Source organism: Epinephelus lanceolatus, chromosome 15, assembly GCF_041903045.1.
Source record: "Epinephelus lanceolatus isolate andai-2023 chromosome 15, ASM4190304v1, whole genome shotgun sequence".
NCBI classification, from domain to species: domain Eukaryota; kingdom Metazoa; phylum Chordata; class Actinopteri; order Perciformes; family Serranidae; genus Epinephelus; species Epinephelus lanceolatus.
This window is the reverse complement of record NC_135748.1, coordinates 16,290,446-16,308,090: the sequence shown is the minus strand read 5'-3', so window position 1 is coordinate 16,308,090 and position 17,645 is coordinate 16,290,446. Positions and strand designations below refer to the sequence as shown.

General features: G+C 44.6%; 2 protein-coding genes across 7 annotated transcripts in view; one reads left to right on the top strand and one right to left on the bottom strand.

Moving 5' to 3' along the window:
- The window catches only part of ralgapa2 (Ral GTPase activating protein catalytic subunit alpha 2), a 110,944-nt gene extending 106,714 nt beyond the window's left edge, over positions 1-4,230 (top strand). For 3 of the 6 annotated variants that reach the window (XM_078174987.1, XM_078174985.1, XM_078174986.1), the window contains one exon: positions 735-1,039. In XM_078174987.1, coding sequence (XP_078031113.1) covers positions 735-895 — 161 coding nt within the window. In that variant the 3' untranslated portion in view covers positions 896-1,039. Of the gene's footprint in view, positions 1-734; positions 1,040-1,791; positions 1,834-3,933 lie in introns of those variants that run through there. The other 3 variants (XM_033643560.2, XM_033643562.2, XM_033643559.2) reach the window with 3 other exon arrangements.
- A 5,433-nt stretch (positions 4,231-9,663) lies between these two features.
- Positions 9,664-11,339, bottom strand: insm1b (insulinoma-associated 1b). Its single transcript, XM_033642102.2, has one exon. The coding sequence runs from the start codon at positions 11,164-11,166 to the stop codon at positions 9,703-9,705; it is 1,464 nt and encodes a 487-aa protein (XP_033497993.2). The 5' UTR covers positions 11,167-11,339; the 3' UTR covers positions 9,664-9,702.
- Between the last annotated feature and the right edge of the window lie 6,306 nt (positions 11,340-17,645).

Sequence of the window (17,645 nt, the reverse complement as noted above, 5' to 3'; positions counted from 1 at the left end):
GTAGATGCATCTGGAATATATCTATGTTATGTTATGGTGCAGCTATGTTAAGTAAATTTAAAGAAACCCAACAAAATTTACCAGAGAAAAAAAAGAATGAAAAACTTTAAGATGTTTGTGATAAAACAGATGCATACCAGGTGCAACTATTACAACTAATAGTTATTTTCATCATTCATTATTATTGTTTAATTTGCAAAGGTAAAACTGTAGATGTTTGGTCTTTTTGCTTTAGTGTGTTTCCATCTATCCTCACCAATTCAGTTCAGTTTTATTTATAAAGCCCAATATCACAAATCACAATTTGCGTCAGGGGGCTTTACAGCATACGGGATACATCAGCTGTACTCATAGACTGAAGGCTGCTCTGTAACTTTTCAAAACCATAGGCATGATGTATTTAATGCTTTAGGCCATAATACATCTAAGTGACCTTTATGGTTGTAGTCTATCATCTATAATTGTCTGTGTCCCATCAAGCACATAGCTTCAATGTAGCAGTGATGGCTGGCTGACACTGCTTCTCATTCTCACCCTTCTTAAATGTGCTTTACTGCCCTCCCGTGTGTGTTCATGTGTGTGTGTGTGTGTGTGTGTGTGTGTGTGTGTGTGTCTGTTTGTTTGACTGAGTGTGTGTGTTGTTATATGCGAGTGTGTCCATCCATCTGTTTGTCCGTCCATCCTGCTCTGGCTCTCATTGCTGCCACTAACATGTCATCCATGCTCCATGACAGCGTGCAGGCGTTGGCCGGGGATGGTTTGGGACATGGAGTACCCCTGGGCCAAACTGGACTGTAAGACTCTGCCTGCTTCCTCCACACTAGGCATGATGCCCACCACCAACATCCATCTATTCATTAATTTAGGTTCTGTGAACCCCAGCATCATCAAATAACCCAAGGGGCTGCGCTTGATTTAGCCCTTTTTTGTAAAAGCAATGTAAGGCTCGGATTCAAGGACAGATTCTGCATGCTAATTACTAAATGAAGCGCCCCTGCGGTGTTTCACCACTTCACTGTAAGGCATTTAACCTCAGCCCTCCCCTGCCATCTCTTTATCTATTTGGCTCGTCAGTATCCTCAACAGCCTCGTCTTCCATGAACCTGAATGCAGCCTCACTCTCACCCTTCAGACCAGCATCATGGCTTCCTGCATGAGCTAGTCCATCTGTCATACACACTTTATCCACAGTGCTCTGCCCTTGTTGTGTTACACCTGCACTGCTTTGCTCCATTTTTGTTGTTGTGTTATGTTGTGTGTTTTCATCCTGTAAACTTTTTTCTAAAAAAATAAATAAATAACTATACATGAGAAAGCAATACTTCTCTCCAGTGGATAAAACAACTTAAAAGCTCCCATGGTGCCCCAGCATCTTTTCCTCTCTCACCCTAACCCTCTCTAACAGTAACACTGGTGCTAAATGTTTCTGTTGTTGCCATGTGAACTGTCCACCGTTCATGCTTTGGATTTCAAAATTGTCCCGATCTTGAAATCTGTGAAGTGGGACAGTTGTATCAGGTACCATCAGACATTATGACCTTAAAGGTGTCCTCAGAAGGAAAGTGGCACTTGTTGATTAACTCATCTCATGAATCAGTTAACCTTGTCTGACTTTTTAAACGTTTCAGTGATGACTAACCTGGACGCCACACAAGCTGTCTGGATATCCCTCCGCTCAGACCCTCACATCACTGACTTTTTAGCAGCGTTGTGTCGTGTTCAGCTGCAGTGTGGTTTGGTGTGTGTCCGCTGCTCTCTCACATGATGCTCTACTCTGTTTCTCCCTTTTAGATTAAAAATATCTTAAAGGTCCAAATACTGTGTATGGTGAAGGTAAGCCCCAAGTCAGACCGGAAGTTTGTTTCCGTCCAGCGGCCTACCTACCCCTTCGCTCGATCACTCATCCTGGCTGTTCCCCCCTCCACCCTTCCTTTTTTTCATTCAGCACTAACCAAGCTTTATTTACTGAGTGCTCTGACAAAGGGAAGGGGACAGAGAAACCAGGCTGTTTATTTGGGGGGTGTCCTACTGTTTAGGCCAGGCTGGTAATTGAAAGTGATGCACGGTGGGGACAATTAGCACCTGACTAAGTAGCAGCATGAACAATACGGCTACACTTCTGGCCCTCGCTTCTGCATGTGGCGCGCCTTTATCTCTTCCCCCAGCAAACACTTTTCTCTTTTCTTTCTTTCCTTTTTTTTTTCTCCCCCCAGTCCCTCCACCCCCCTCATTTCCTCCTGTTGGAGTGTGCCTGTTTGCCTGGGGCAGACTCTGAGACTAACACCTGCCGCACTGGAAGACGTCTTTGTCATCTAAAGCCTTGTTTGAACTGCTGCAGAGGGGACCAATGGGATGGCAGGGCCATTTAAAGACCCTCTTTGTTTTCCTTCTCTCTCAGTCTCTCCCGTCTTCTTTCCATCTGAAATTAACCTCACCGTAAGGCATGTTGGGCCGAGTAAGGAGCGGAAATGCTGGGTTGTAATGATGACAGTAATGATACATTAGCCTCTTCTGGATCTGGGTTATTTTTTTTTTTTTTTTCAACTTACTATGAAAATGAATTCTTACATAAGGCCATACAGTGAAGAACGTCATTCAGAAACTGATGTAACCACAGTCGTTAAGTGCCACAGTGGGAGTGATGACTGTTTAGTGCAGCATGTTTTAATGGCCACTAAACGAAAAGGGAAGTCTGTTGAGTGGGTGGTGAACTGTACCACACTATTGTCTGTGTATATTAGCTGTAATAGGTGGTTGCCTTCTTCCTGTCTATCATACAGCACATGCAGTCAGAGTTTAGTTTATAAAACAAAGTGTTTACTGTAGGAATGAGTAGAAGAATACGGGAATGCAGGATTTTGTTCTGTCCGTCGGGCCGATTTTTAGCCAAGCCCATCCCTTTTTTATATTCATATGCAGATTTCATGTTCGGACCCCCTCACCTCCCCTTCGAGCCCTTCACAATACACACGCCCAATGTTTCATCCATAGCCCAGCCCTCCTCTCCCAGCGAGCCGCGGCCCCGGATGCTGCCGGTGTCCACTGTGCTGCTGAGTGTCTGTTACTCCAGCCATCTGCCATTCCTTTTAGCCGCTGCAACTTGAGATGCCTCGGAAAAAATGGCAGGAAATAAAAGGATAGGAAAGAAAATAGGCAACCAGATGCCATCTCGACAAAGCAGAAAAGTTGTTTAAACTCGAGGCATGGGGGCAGAGGCGAGTGGGTGGGGGGAGGGGGCAAGGTCTGGGTTTGGTCAGGGGCACACTGAGGAAGTCAAGGCGACGTTCACAATACTTGATTGTCCTCACCAGCGTTCCATGCCCACCTCCGGGCTTATTACTGTTTGCCATCCCCTAATCATGGATGTGAAGTTTTTGAAAAAGGGCAGTTTTTGACAATGGAAAGGCTCCACATGCTCACAAGAGCATAATGTGCAATTTTATTTTCATTCAAAGCATTCTGCTGTCACACTGTGAACTGAATACGTTTTTTTATTTTTGTGTCCATAGCTACAAAGTTTCCCTCTTATTTTTTATATCCTATAAGCATCTGGAAAACTGTATAGGGAAGAAAGGCAGCGTCTCTTATAACAAGCTTTGCTTTACCACAGCATGTGACAAAAGCATGTCTCAAATATTTTAATTCACTTTCTCACATCTTCATTCTAATGATCTCAGGGGTAGAACAAACCCAAATCTTGACACTTTTTTTAAAGTTTGAATTGCAAGTTTTGTGATTGTCGGTGGAAATCCTATGAACTGGGTAATCTTGGTTGTGGGAGCAGCCACGTGCATGACAAAGCATGCTGGGATGAACAGCAATCACACAAAGACCATGAACCCCTCACTGCCATGGCTAACCGTCTCGTCTCTCCATTGTTGTCTTCTTTTTTCTTCTTTCTGTCTCCAAACACTCCCTCAATCTCTCTCCCAGGCTCCTTCACCGGCAGCGTGACCACCGATGCCGGAAGCACCGCAGCAACGACGGACGCCGTTGACCAGGTTTCCCCCACAATGCCCCGTGCCACAAAGAACCGAGTTTCCGGGAAACTCCGCCGATCAGCCAGCGCTATAAGCAAATCCTCCAACTGAGCTCTCCAACCTGCCCCCCTTTCCTTCCCCTCCGAGCACAGCCTTTAATCTTTTCTCGAAGAACCTCACACACCCAGCCGTGACTGCAAGTTTTTTCTTTTTTCTTTTTTGGCGTGTATTTTGTTTTATTTTGTGTCATATAAACATGTAACTGGAGCATATTGCAATTTTTAATTTAAGTGGCAATCATTGATTTTGTTGATACATTTCCATTTGTCGTGGTGTTTAACTGCTTAATCAAGCTGGACGTGTGACTAAGCTATTTATGTTCACCCTGGTGGTTTCAGCTTACGAATCAGCAGCATAGGAAGACTTGACTGAGAAGTCTTAAACTAACCTGTGATTAAAAAATGTCGTTTTTATTCTCGTTCTCTGGCGCGGTCTCGATGCACTAGAGGAATAATAAGTTCTTACTATAGTAAGGGAATGGGAGACTGCTTCACCCTATTTCTATATCTCATCTATCTCAACACTTCATGTGACAAAGTACTGAATGACACAGCTGTAAATGGCGTCCTGCTAAAACTGCACAAGAGATTGGTATCCATTTATAAACGTGTCTGCCTTTTACCTCCTCCTGCACCTGCCACAACCTTTCTGTGTCAAAGATAACCACTTCAGTTGGATGATGCTGTCGTCCTGCACGTTAGCACCCATTTTGGACCATCTCCGTACTCTGAAAAAGGAGAAAAGACTGATGCATGGGGAACGCCTCCCCAGAATGATTTGTACACACTGCACTACTACACGGACGTCCTGAGCATTAAGTCCCTGCAGTGCGTGCAGTCCGAGGCTTTTTTTAATTGTTTTGAACCCAGAGTGGACAATCAATGACATCTTTCTAACTTGAGCTGAGCAGATTTTTTTTTTTTTTAATCACTCTAATTTTCCTTTTTAAATGAATTCCGATGGATTGTGTCATGATTTGATTTATGCAACTCTGCTGGAATGAGAAAAGACTGCGTTTGTAATTGTTTTCTGATGCTGTTAACATAGGCTCATGTCCGGTAATTGAATAAGTTCCTCCTGTCTCTTTCCTCTGCTATCAGTTTCCTCTGTCCTGTGAAGCTAAGACATCGACATTCCAACGTTCCCGACCAACTTTTTTTTCTCTCTTTTGCACTCACTGTCATTGATTTAACTTGCATTGAATGTTTCTCTTTGTTCTTTGGATGCAAATTGCTTTAAATTTTATTTTTGCTGTTTTCTCGATGTACATAGAAAGGACTATTTGATGAATTATTTTTGTTGTTGTGTTGTATTCATGTGCTGTTTAGAGGAAAAATACCGCCAGAGCCTCAGGTGAATCTTAACTCCATGCACTGGTGTGTGTGTGTGTGTGTTTGCGTGTCTGTGTGTATGTGTGTTTGAGTGTGAGTTTCGGAGGGAGCTTCTCACAGTGCCTGTGTAATGTCTGTCCTCTAAGATGCTGTCCAACACCACCTCCACTCCCCATAATCAAATTTGAGTTTCTCCTCGTCATAGCCTGAGACAAACCATGGACACCCTGCATCACATCTCCCTCGTTAGCGGTCTAAAACAAAGTGTTTCCTCCCCCGTGTCTCTAAAGGTCAGCGTCTTGTGCTACCCACAACAAAAACAACAACAGATGGATTTGGAATTGTGCGGTTTCTCTGTTTAGTCTTTATTACAGTGCTGCTCCGTCTTTATCTGTGAATGGACTCAAGTGGCACCAACTCCTCCTCTTTCCCATGATCCTCTCCCCATGTCGCCTCTGAGGCCACGGGAGGGATGGAGGGGGTGAGGGGGGTTCTGGGTTTAGGTGGCATGCCAGAGCTGAACTCTAACAGCCCTCCTAGCAACAGCCAGGCCGGCGCTCTCACTTCTTCTGCGACCTGCCTGCTTGTAGGGTTGTCATGGTAGCCAGGTGTTCCCCACACACACACACACACAATACACGCACACCCTCTGAGGGCTCCACCCAAGCTGCAACACTATCCCCATCTGTTGCACTATATGCCTTACTTTCCCCCCATGTTCTCCTGTCATCTCTCTCCCCTCTCTCACATGTCGCCTCCTTTTGTTTGTTCATTCCCCGAGCAGAAAATGTGGAATCCAAACAGCGGGAGTATTGATGGATCCATTTTTTTCTTTGTGCTTTTGTTTTTTGAAGAATGTATGATATATATATAGGCCTGGATCACATCTATGGTTTTTATTCCCTCCCTCCCCTCAAAGCCACTTGAAGGAACCGCCCAGGATGCTGATCTAAAGATTGTAGGCTATAGATGATGTCTGTTTAAAAGGGGACTGTGCTCCCCCTTTGGTGGTGTAGTCGCTGGAGATGTTAGTTCGGACCAAGATAAGGATTGTGTGTCTTATATACGTGAAGAAAATGAGCTCGTGTTAGCCCTAGTAATTTTTTTCTTTTTCTTTTCTTCTCGTTTTAGAAATCCTTGTACATTGTGTCAAATTTGAGGGCTTTGAGTGCCCTCTGAATATAAATATATTAATGCCTGTAATATAATCTTTGTATAAGAGAAAGAGGAAAAAAAGCTTGAAGATTTCATCATGACTTGTCAACATATCAAACTGTTTTTAACGACCGAAGCCCTGCTATCTTTATTAGAAATGTGAAAATTGAAACATTTCATTAAATCAATTTGAAATTCTACGCATCTTTGTCCTGTTTTCACCTCTCATCGACACATCAGCTACTTGTGTATCCTCAGATTTTGTGGAGAAGTGGCTGTGTGTGTTTCTTGTGTGTGTGTGTGTGTGTGTGTGTGTGTGTGTGTGTGTGTGTGTGTGTGTGTGTGTGCTGTTACCATGGGCTTTCTGACCCTGGCCCAGCCATGCTAGCAGCAGCAGGGGTAACCTGACCCTCCTCCCATCTGTCTCCCCTGCTGCTCAGCCCTGCTTAGGTGGAGGCCAGCATAATAGAACCTCACCAGGAGGTACAGGTGCAATGGTCGCAACACCTACGGGTGCCCTGCCTTGCCTGGGTCACATAAAGACGCAAGAAAAGCACTTGACCGTAATTGGAGCCCTAAAACTGTGTGTGAGAGAAAAGGGTGAGAATAATATTACCTCATTTTCACCTGGCTCTGCGCTGTTTGCCTCCATCATTGACTCTGAGATGGTTTACAACAGAACACAGGCAGGGTCTGGGTGTCCCAGCCCCTCAAAGACTGACAGATTACCACCAGATTATATTATTTCATGTGTTACACTGCTGAATGTAGTCTATTTTCACACTTCAGATATCTCTCTGTCTTGATGTATTGTCACTGATGCCTTAAGGGGCAGTGACACTCATTTTTTAAAAAGTTAGTGTTCTTCTTTTTTGGCCTTGGACAGCAGTACTAATGAGCAGGAGCAACTATGGAACTAAAGAGACTTGTGAGATAGAGTCAGTGTGAGGATGATTTGTTTTACCATCCGCGTTAGTGCTCTGAGGTGAACTCCACCCTGACAACTGCAAGTCTGAAGTGACACAGTTGGAGGCTGCCTGCTAAATTACATCTGACTTAATGCTTTACAGGTTGTGGAGGTCAGATATGAAGCCAACTGAGCCCCGATGTGTCCTAAATCAGCCCAAATCGAGCTGTATGAGTCTCCCCCAAAAGCAGACAGATGTTTTACTGCTCCAGAGGTGAGTTTGATCCACCACCTCTTTGTCCTCCTGTCATGTCCTGACATGGTATTAAGGAGGGGATTTATGATTAGGCCCTAAGTGCTTCTCTGTGGCAGCGAAACGGCGTCTATTGAGCCACTGCAGCTATGATTTACTGCGAATCAGGCTGATAAACGAGGAATCGGAGGCAAAGGTTTGGCCAAAGGGGGCTTCCTGAGGTTTCTTTTTTCCTGTTAAGGACAACTAAATAGATTCGCACCACTTTGGAGTGGGACCTGATGTTAGAGAGATAGTGCAGGGGAGAAATGAGAAGATGAATGCCTGACGTTGTTAAAAGTTTTAGGCTGTTAAATTATGACGTATCTTGCTTGGTAACCTCGGGAGGCTCGGAGACTTTGTAAACCGGCTTTAAACCACCTGACCGGCTATAAAAACAGGATCTGAAGTACACTTCACCTGCTTTGAAAAATCTGTGTGGCATAGACAGCAAATATATAGCTATATGAAATAAGGAAAAATACTTAAATTCATAAATGAAGCTTTTTTTTGGATGAAGGTAATTTTAAAGAGCTTTTAGGCAAAGTTTTTACGCACGGGGTAATTGCTTCAATGTAGGTCCTGGAAATAAAACCACAAAGTTAGAGGCCCCTTTTCCAACTATATTATTGTTTTCTATATTATATTTATAAGTAAATATTTTCTGCATGTATTCATGTTCATGTCTTGGTATATTTTGTGTTGAAAATAATTTTCAGTCAAGGACCTCCCTATAGAGAACAATTACAGACACATCATGACCAGTAAAAACTATAGGTTTAATAAACTTAAATGAGGCTACCAAACTCTTAAACACACTTTACCCAGAATTGTCAGTTTTCGTTAAGAAGTAAAATTAATTACAGCCATGTTTTTTCCAACGTATCCAAAAAAGTTAAACCACTCTGAGACACGTGTCCTTTTGAAAATATTTTATTTCGATAGACAACAACAATATACACATACAATCAAAGCGCTATAAAAGCCAACATTTAAGAAAAATAACTTGTCCTTAAAAAAGATTGCATCTAAGGTAAGAGCTTTACGTTTTTTTTTAATCTTTTTACAAGAGCTGTGGAGAGATTGAAGATTAAAACCCGACCCACGACAATTATCACAACTCATGAAATCTGACCAAAAAAAAAAAAAACATTTTGGCTATACGACATGTAAACTGCCAGAACGATTCACAGAGGAAATCACAACAAACACAACAATAAGTTACATAAAATAATTAGAATAAATAAATAAATAAACATATGATGAAAAATATTGCAACAATCTTCAATAATAATAATAATAAAATATGTGCCAGCATTCAAAATTAAAACAGTCTATGTTGACTTTTTTTTAAGGCAGTTATACAGCGGGATTTGGATGTGTACGTAGGCTATGTCGGACTAGGCTTATCTGTATACTAAAGGCATTTGTGGTTCTACTAAACAGGGAATGCTTCAGTCACTCTTTTTTCCCACCAACACAAAGTTGACAAGTTCTGTCATTCACAATCTAGCGTAAAGCTACAGTGATGGAGCAATCACGGTCGGTGAATTGAAAAGGCTTTGATGGGGAAAAGGATTTCTGAGAATTTTAAGACATTTCTTAGGTCTAGAAGCTATCATTGAACACATGTGCTGTCCTAGAAAAATACCCTTTAACAGTCAAACTAACGCTTTGTATTCTTTTTTTTTCCCTTGATAAACTAATTTGAGAAAGAAAATCTCAAAATAGGCCTATATGTAATTCAAATATAGAGAGAAGCATTCAACAATTACTGATTGGCATGGAAAAGACACCTCATTAAACACCACTTAAACATCAAACCGCCCTGCCTTTCATTGGCCTAAAGTTGTGGCAGTGAGCATCACAAACTCTTTATTTTTTTAACCCCCAAAGCCACTTTTTTGTTTCACTTTTTTTTATTCCCCCCCCCCCCCCCCCCCCCCCCCCATCAAAGGCACGAGTTTTGTGTTGTCTTTAGCAGGCGGGGCGCACCGGCATTTGGAGCAGGATCACCTGCCTGTTCTCCGAGGGGTGGCATTTGTTTATGTGCCTGGTGAGCCCCGGCGAGCTGTAGAGAGTGGCGGGGCAGTATTTGCACGGGTAAATCTGGGAGGAGTGCATGAGGCGCAGGTGTCTCTCCTGGCTGGCCCTGCTGGTGAAACTCTCCCCGCACACCGGGCACAGCAGGCAGTCCACCGGGCTCAGGTTGAGAGGGCTTTGGTTTGAGGCTTCCTCTGAGGATGATGCTGAGGAGGAGGTGGCGGCGGAGGAGGAGGAGGAGGAGGGGGGTAGGACCGGAGCCTGCTCTGCCGGGCGGTCGCCGGTTTGAAACCCGTGCTCCTCCAGCACTTTCTTTTGCAAGGCCTGGTGTCCCATGATGTGTTTTCTTAGGTATGCCTGTCGCTTAAACCTCTTCCCGCAGTACTGGCAGTCATATGAGCCATCTTCAGAGCCCGACTCGGACAGACCTGGACTTGGGGTGTCTCTGTCACTCATGTCTTTGGCTTCGTCGGAGACTGACTTGACACCTAGCGGTGGCATTTTGGCCATTTCGGGTTTGATGCCCTGTGCCGGTGGCATCGCCGGTGCGCCGGTGGTCCGGGGTTTGTGCCAGCGGCGGTGAGAGGCGAGGTTGGCCGGGCAGCTGAACATCTTATCGCACTCGGGGCACCGGTACTCGACCCTGACGATGCGGGAGCACTTGTGCTGAGCCAGAGAGAAGGGATCCGCGTACGCCTCCTTGCACAGCTGACACACAAACTCCCCTAGAGGCTTGTTTCCTCCGGAGGACTGCGCCCTCGGCTTCATCTCCACCGGCCCCTCTTTGATTTTGAGACCAAGCACGGGAGAAGTCGTCATCTCGTCTTCAAAGTTGAGTTTTCTAATGGCTTTGGGTTTCTTGGAGGCGGGTTTAGATTTGCGCTCTGTGCCGTCAGCTGCGGGTCTTTTGGCGCCGACCCGGTTGCTCGGTGCCGGGAGGCTGCTGGTAGTAGTGCCGCTGCGGCTGCTGTTGCTGGTGCCGATTTTCAGGTCGACCGGGGCGTACAGGAGGTGGTCCAGGCCGGACAGTGAAGCAGGTGTCGGGAATGACTCGGCAGAAATAGGCGATCCCAGATTGAAACTTCTCTCGAAATATCCCCTGTCGTGCTCCTTGCTGATGGGCCGGGTGGGGCTGTAGAGGGCTTGGCACACCGCCTCTGGGTTGCCGAACTGTACCGGCTTCTCCAGTCTTGGCACGGGCGCGTCAGCTGCTGTGAAATCCGGCGATGCTGCGGCGCGGTCCGGACTGGACGCCACGGACATCGGCGGGGAGGGGTCCACATGACTCTGCAAGGCAGCTGGGGTGGGTGGCTCCTGGAGGTCATCTTCGTCTGACCGAGTCCTGTAGGAAACATGTGCAGATTTCTTGTTTCTTTTTACCAGGAATCCTTTGGGCATCTTGGCGAGTAACAGCGGAAAGGCACTTCGGGGAGGTGGGTGAAGTCTCGAGTATCCAGGTTTGTTAAAAATATGGCAACACTAGAAGCTTATGGGACTTTATCTCCCCAGTATATCGATTCTTCTGTTGCTGAAATGTTTTCGTCTCCAAGGCATAGCTCCACTCTTTTTATGCCGGAATGATGCTATTGTTCTCGCCCCCCCTGTTGCAGCATCCCCGACCAATCGGATGAAACCAAGATCCCAGTGGATTTGATTGTGGGAGGGCTTAGAGCCTGGGTTTGGTGGATTTCGTTGGAGGATGTGCAGATAGCTTAGCAGATGTACTGGCGGTTTATTACATTAATGTGTGCGCTCAGCCCCTCCCCGACAGAGGCACACGCCGGGACCCTCCTCTTTTTACGGTCTGATGGGCCCCTATACAAATGCACACGTGCCACGGCTTTGTGGCTCTCCTCTGGGGGCCCCGGAGCTGCCAAAAGGAAATGTCCGTCACTGCCACAATCATCACAATTTAGAATTAAGACGGGGATGAGACAAGCTTGGTTAAATACAAACCAAAAGCTGTGTTTCTATCAATTTCTGCCGCGGTGCTGTTCAAAGAGGCAATTCACCTAATAGACACAGCTGTAACACCACATTCTCTAAATTCACTGTTCCAGGTTGTTTTAACCTCCACACGGTTGTTTATTTCCTCTATCCATGCCTCTCTTTTACGCACGACCTTTGCGCACGTTACGCAGGCCTCCCAACAAACCAAATAAGCCAAGACTTTATAGACCTTTATTTTATTATGTCTTAAATAAACACTATGGAGGGAGTGTTTCTTTATTTTAGGGCACGTGTCTGTCTCGGTAGTTTAACTCGACATATAAATCAGACATCTCGTTGCATACATAAGTAATAAGAAGGCCCTCTGGTCTTTGTGCACAATAGCCACGTCTGCCCGTGCTTGCATATCCCTGTCTCTCCCTCTCCTTTTTTTCGTTTGAAAGGCAAATTGACCTCTTAACTGTGAAACGGGACTCACGGCCAATCTGGCCCACAGCTAGACGCGTGCTGGGCGGAATCAGTGCTCCAGACAAAGAAGGCCGCAGCCGAGGCTTGTGTTGCAAAAATGCTGCACAGATATCCAAAGCTAAAATGAAGCTGTTTTTTGGATACAATGTGGAACTGCTGTTGCTGTTTTCAGGATGTTCATTGTTGATTGGCAGCTGAAATAATCTCTAAACTTTAAGATTTGAGTTTGCATTAAAAGTACAGATGCTGCGTGAATTCGTTGTAGCTTAATCGTTTCTTTAAAACAAAACAAACTGTCTTATTCTGCAGCTTTGTCTGCCTAAACAAAGACAACTTTCCCCGACAAATTTATGTGGCCTATTTTCTTCTCCACCAACTCCCCTACAGTTTCTGTGCATACCTCATATATTGTGTATTTGCCTTTTTTTCTCTCCTCGTCATAATGGCTAAATGTAGGCTGCACTGCGCCACTTGGCAGAGAGTGCATTCTTTTCCCTTTCACTCTGCAGACCAGGGAGGAATTAATCTCCATCGTCGTACATTGTTCCCCTCATTTGCATAAAGCTGCAGTATGACCAAGTCAAATAATTACACAATCGGAGCTGAGCCGCAGGCCTGCGCCTTCCTTTCAATAGGCCTCTGTGTGCCGGTGCCTTCTCACCTGCCTGTAAGCACACCGTTATTTTGGAAAGACAGGGTTAAATGACAGATTTGCTAAACCTAAAAAACAATAATTAAATTGCTCCAAAGAGATCTGTAAAACAAAAACTTTTTTAAATAATTAAATGAGTAAGTTTGAACTCTTATTTTGAAGGATTCATCAAAAATCATATTCTTCTGCAAAGATTTAAATTGTGCACCTCACCTAATTGCAGCTACGGTTTTTTTATGATGTTGTGTTTGCTTTAAAATTTAAATAGTACCCAAACTTTGTGTTGGGTGTGTCTCGTGTTTGCCTCCTCTGCTCTGTTGCTTGTTGTTCTTTCACTCTCCACATATTAGTCGTGGTTTGTTTGGGACTACAAAGCTTTGATGGCATTTTAACGAGTTCCTCTTTCCCCCGTGATAATTTCTGTGGGTCTTGGCTACACCGACGCATGCGCGTGTTTGATCAGTGGCGCGTGCTGCCCTGGCGGACGGGAAGCATAGGCGCCTAATTAGCATACAGCTGCAGCCGCTTTAATGCAGGCTCAACTTCAGCCTCCTGAACCTTATGGCATGCTATGGGATTTTAAATGTTGCTCTCATTTTCCTCCTGCCTATAAAAAATGATGTCAGCATGTTTAGATGAGATGATGGAAGTTGAAAAAAAAGGTCATGTTTTAATTGCTTTAATGTGATGTAAAATCATGTGTATTTACAGTGGGCCTAAATGTGTCCAGCTTTCTGCAGATAGTCACTTTGAAATGATGCCAGAGCTGCTGCAGGCCTCATAGCTCATGGCTTAACTGTATAACAAGAAGTTTGAGTTAACAGTAATCAGTTTGTGAGCTTCTGGCCTCAGAGCCCAGTTGTTACTTCATTGCACCACCTACAGGATGAAGACTTAATGCTGAGAACAGACCCTGCAAAGTTCACCTCCAGTAAAGCATTGCGAAGATCTCTTCGCAGGCATCTCTGTCAAACATTAACCGAGTCACCCAGGGAGCTGTGGAGCAGTTTGGTTATGTCACAGAGATTAGATTACTTTATTCTCGCCATAGTATTTACAGAAACCTCCTGTACTTCCCAGATGAATGATCGGCTCCATTTGCTTCATCAACCTGGGGCCAATTTGAAAGTGCAATAGGACATGACTGTAATTGGTGCTCACTACACGGCCACCTTCAATGCATTGTCAATCAATTATTGTAATGGATTAGCTGAGGTCCTATTCTGGCTGGTTTGTAATCTGATAGAGGGCTCTTTCAGCACCATGGAGAGAGCCAGCGAGGGACCCAGATTTAATCAGGCTGGCTGTGGACACGGCACAGCCTCGGCTTGAGCCTTTGTCCCTGCAACTGAGAGCAGGCAGGCACCAACAAGAGAACAATGACACAGTAGAACAAAGGTGCCAGAGTTTAATGAAGTGATTGGTTTTTAAATGTACTTCTACACGGGCCTGTTCAAAACACATTTAAACTATTTTTACAGAGACAGGAGGGTTCTGGTCTCCTCTGTTCTCTTCTGCAAAATTGTCTATCAATCTACCTGTTTGTGAGTGTGAATTAATCTGCATATACTTACATATTTATTAGTTTTCCTCTGTTGTGGGTTAACTTTGATATATTTGTTTGTTTCTTCTGTTTTTATGAAGCAGCTTACTGCTCAGCCTTGTAATATATTTCCCTCTCATTAACAAAGAGAGGAAAAGTTTGTGGAGCCTGAATCAAGACAGCACAGAGTCACAGAGTTTTATAAAAGACAATAAAGACAGACTTTTCTGCGACATTATTCTTAGTTCTACCAAACAATGTGCCACCATCCAGGTCACACATTCTTGATTCCCACTGACTCCCTTCTCACAGATGACCTAGAAAACTATCTGTACTTAGTCTCCGGGGGGGACAACAGTCAGCCGGCACTTGTAAAGAGCAACAATAGTAAAAAGGTTTGTAGCGAGCCTCTAGAAGAGAAGTCAGACTGTAGCATCCAGGAGATCAATGGGGAAATTGCTTGTTTGGCCATGAGAGCAAAGCAGAGGTCACTGTCTAGACTTTAAAGTGTACTTTAGAAGGATGCCCACGAGACCAGGTTACTGTGAAAAGCCCCGTAAAGTGGTATAGCTCTGAGCTTAGGACTAATGGACCTCGGTGTTGACTGGGAATGTCCCTGATGTCATCTGTACTTTTGACAATGATGCTGATGACTCTATGAGGACACGTTTCTGGGCTTTATGTAATATCTGAAGAGCTTCTGTGGAGTTGGCCAATGAAATGCTCTTTTCGCAATATATATATAGGCTACTATCTCCTGCAATGCATCTAGTGGTGGACCATCCTATAGGTGACATAGGCAGCTGCCAAAATTGCCCCCATTCAAAAAACATTGAACACAGGGGAAATAGTGGAGTGGAATAAATGTGAAGAGCATTAGAGTAAGAGAAAATGAAAAGGCAAAACCCCCCCGGGGTGCAGCACAAAAACAAGAAGGAGATGAAATGAGCAAATTTGCACCTGTTGTATTCTCTTATTGGCCCCTTTTACACCGCCTTTTCAAGGCACAGATTTCGCACTGTTATTCCACCTTGCAGTTCATTATAAAAGGTACAATCGTGGAACTGGGGGGACAGAGTTCTCTCGTCTTTAAAGTGACACTGGAGGTAGTAAAACTGCCAAATTAATCTGTGTTTGAAAGGGACTGCCAGCAGGACGGGACCATGGATGGGACGGTTGTGATGTTATGATGACATCTGGTGTGCAACCCACCACTGGGAGACTCAAAAAACAAGTAGGTAGCAGTTAGCAGCTAACTCAAAGAAGAAGAACGGCTGCTGAAAATGTGTGCAAATTGGGAAAACAGTGAGGACTGGGAGCTCCTTACCCTTCAAGCAGAGGACAAGGTCAGCCACCATATAACAGGGAAGTTAAATGATTGTTATTGCCATATTATGCCATTGTTATTGTTTAGAAAAGTGCTGGCGACGCTTTTGTTATATGTCACAATAGAGGCCGATGTTAATAAGTTACATGTCATGCCTAGTCTCGCCACCAGACAATCAGAGATCTCCGCCTTCTGATAGTCTGGGGACACTCCTTTCTAAAGTGTGTTTAACACACCAGCGAAAACGACCGGCAACAAAGCAACGCCTCTTACATTTTTTAAAAGGACACGCCCTCCCGGAAATGTGCGCTCCCCCTTTTCTCGTCCACAAGGAAACAAACACACAGAGAGCTTGAAAATGGATGCCGAGAGATTTATCAAACGTGTGCTCAGTCCACAAGATTGTGGAAATGAAGGACTTACAGCGATTTGAGCCATTTTGTACCGCTACACGTGTTTCTAGTCGGACTATGTTTACGAGCACAAGAGTTCAGCGAGCCTCCAAAGGACCGCCCTGCGGATTTACTATTGGTTCTGCAACGTAGGGAGTTTTTTTTAAACTCTGAAACTGTATCCGCCCATCTAAACACAAAATCAGGGAGAAAGTCATCAGTCCTTAGTTAAGCAAAGTGTCTAAAGACTGACTTGTGAGTCTATGTCATGCCCATCATGCCTCTTTTGCTTCCAGGATGCTGGCATGCTGTCTATAATGACACACTGGGGCAGAATGATGCCGCCATCATATGGTTCTCTGTAAAAATGCAAAGGGGGTGTAAAGAAGGGACTTTGTAGCAGCTGTATTGTGCGGTTTCTGTATAAAAAGAACTATTGTTGGTTATTTATTAGTATTGTTTGGTCGCTAGGTTGTTTAACTGGGTGACTCATCTGCTCTTTTTGTTGTTGTGGGGGTGAATGTGCTAGGTTTGGCTCTGAGTGCATCTTCAAATCCACTGCAAAACAACTACTTGCTAATGACTTCAGGGAAAACTGTAGATGCTTTTATTGGTTATATCTAATGTTGTGTGTGTGCAGACATAAACAAATGCCTCAAAGGGACAACACCAGATTCTCTTTCCTCATAAAGAGCCTCTTATTAAAAAGAGACCTTCCTGCATATCAGGCATATCAATAGCTGGAGTCCCAGGGGCCTGTTTAGCTCTAATTTACTCATCAAAAACACCAGAGTGTCTCTCAATAATCTCTGCAGTCCATTGGTTGTTTTGGGGTGGAGTCCCCTGTCAGAAAGCATGCCCTGGAATGTTAAACACTAATTCACCTCTGAGCTGTGGAGGTGGATAAAGTGATTGTTCTATCTGGGAGCTGATTAAAACAGCTCTGGCCCTGTTTCTCCCCTCTGCGCTCACCTCTGACGTCCACCACATTCATTTCTGTATTCATGAGTGGATGAGAAAGCGCAGGCAGAGCGGCTGCCGTATTACAGATAATAAGGCCAGCGGGCACCACGTTCGCTGCCACAGGTTTCCCCCTGCCCCAGCTCATTCAATTACTTCACAAGAGTCCTCTGAGGCACAGCTGCACTATGGGGGTGAAGAGGAGTAAATTGAGGTACATTCATGTAGACACACACACACACACAAGCCTGCACACACCTCACAGACACAAAGAAGTGGAGGACTCACACACACACTGTAGCAGGAGAAACCAGCATATAAAGGATTTTACTGACAGGCATTTGGCCTAGCACTCAATACATTTCTCACACAACAACAAAAAAACGCTCCATCCTGTGTTGCTCACTGGTTCCCTGAAGATCGTAATGATATTGATAATGACTCCATGTAAGGAAAAATGAAATCAGAGCCATTGCTCCTAGACTCCATATATGAGGTCACCATTATCTTGATGAAAGTGTAGACAGCAGCTGTATCATCTAGGAGCATGAACGATGGACTCTGGCAGACCTAATGGGCCATGTC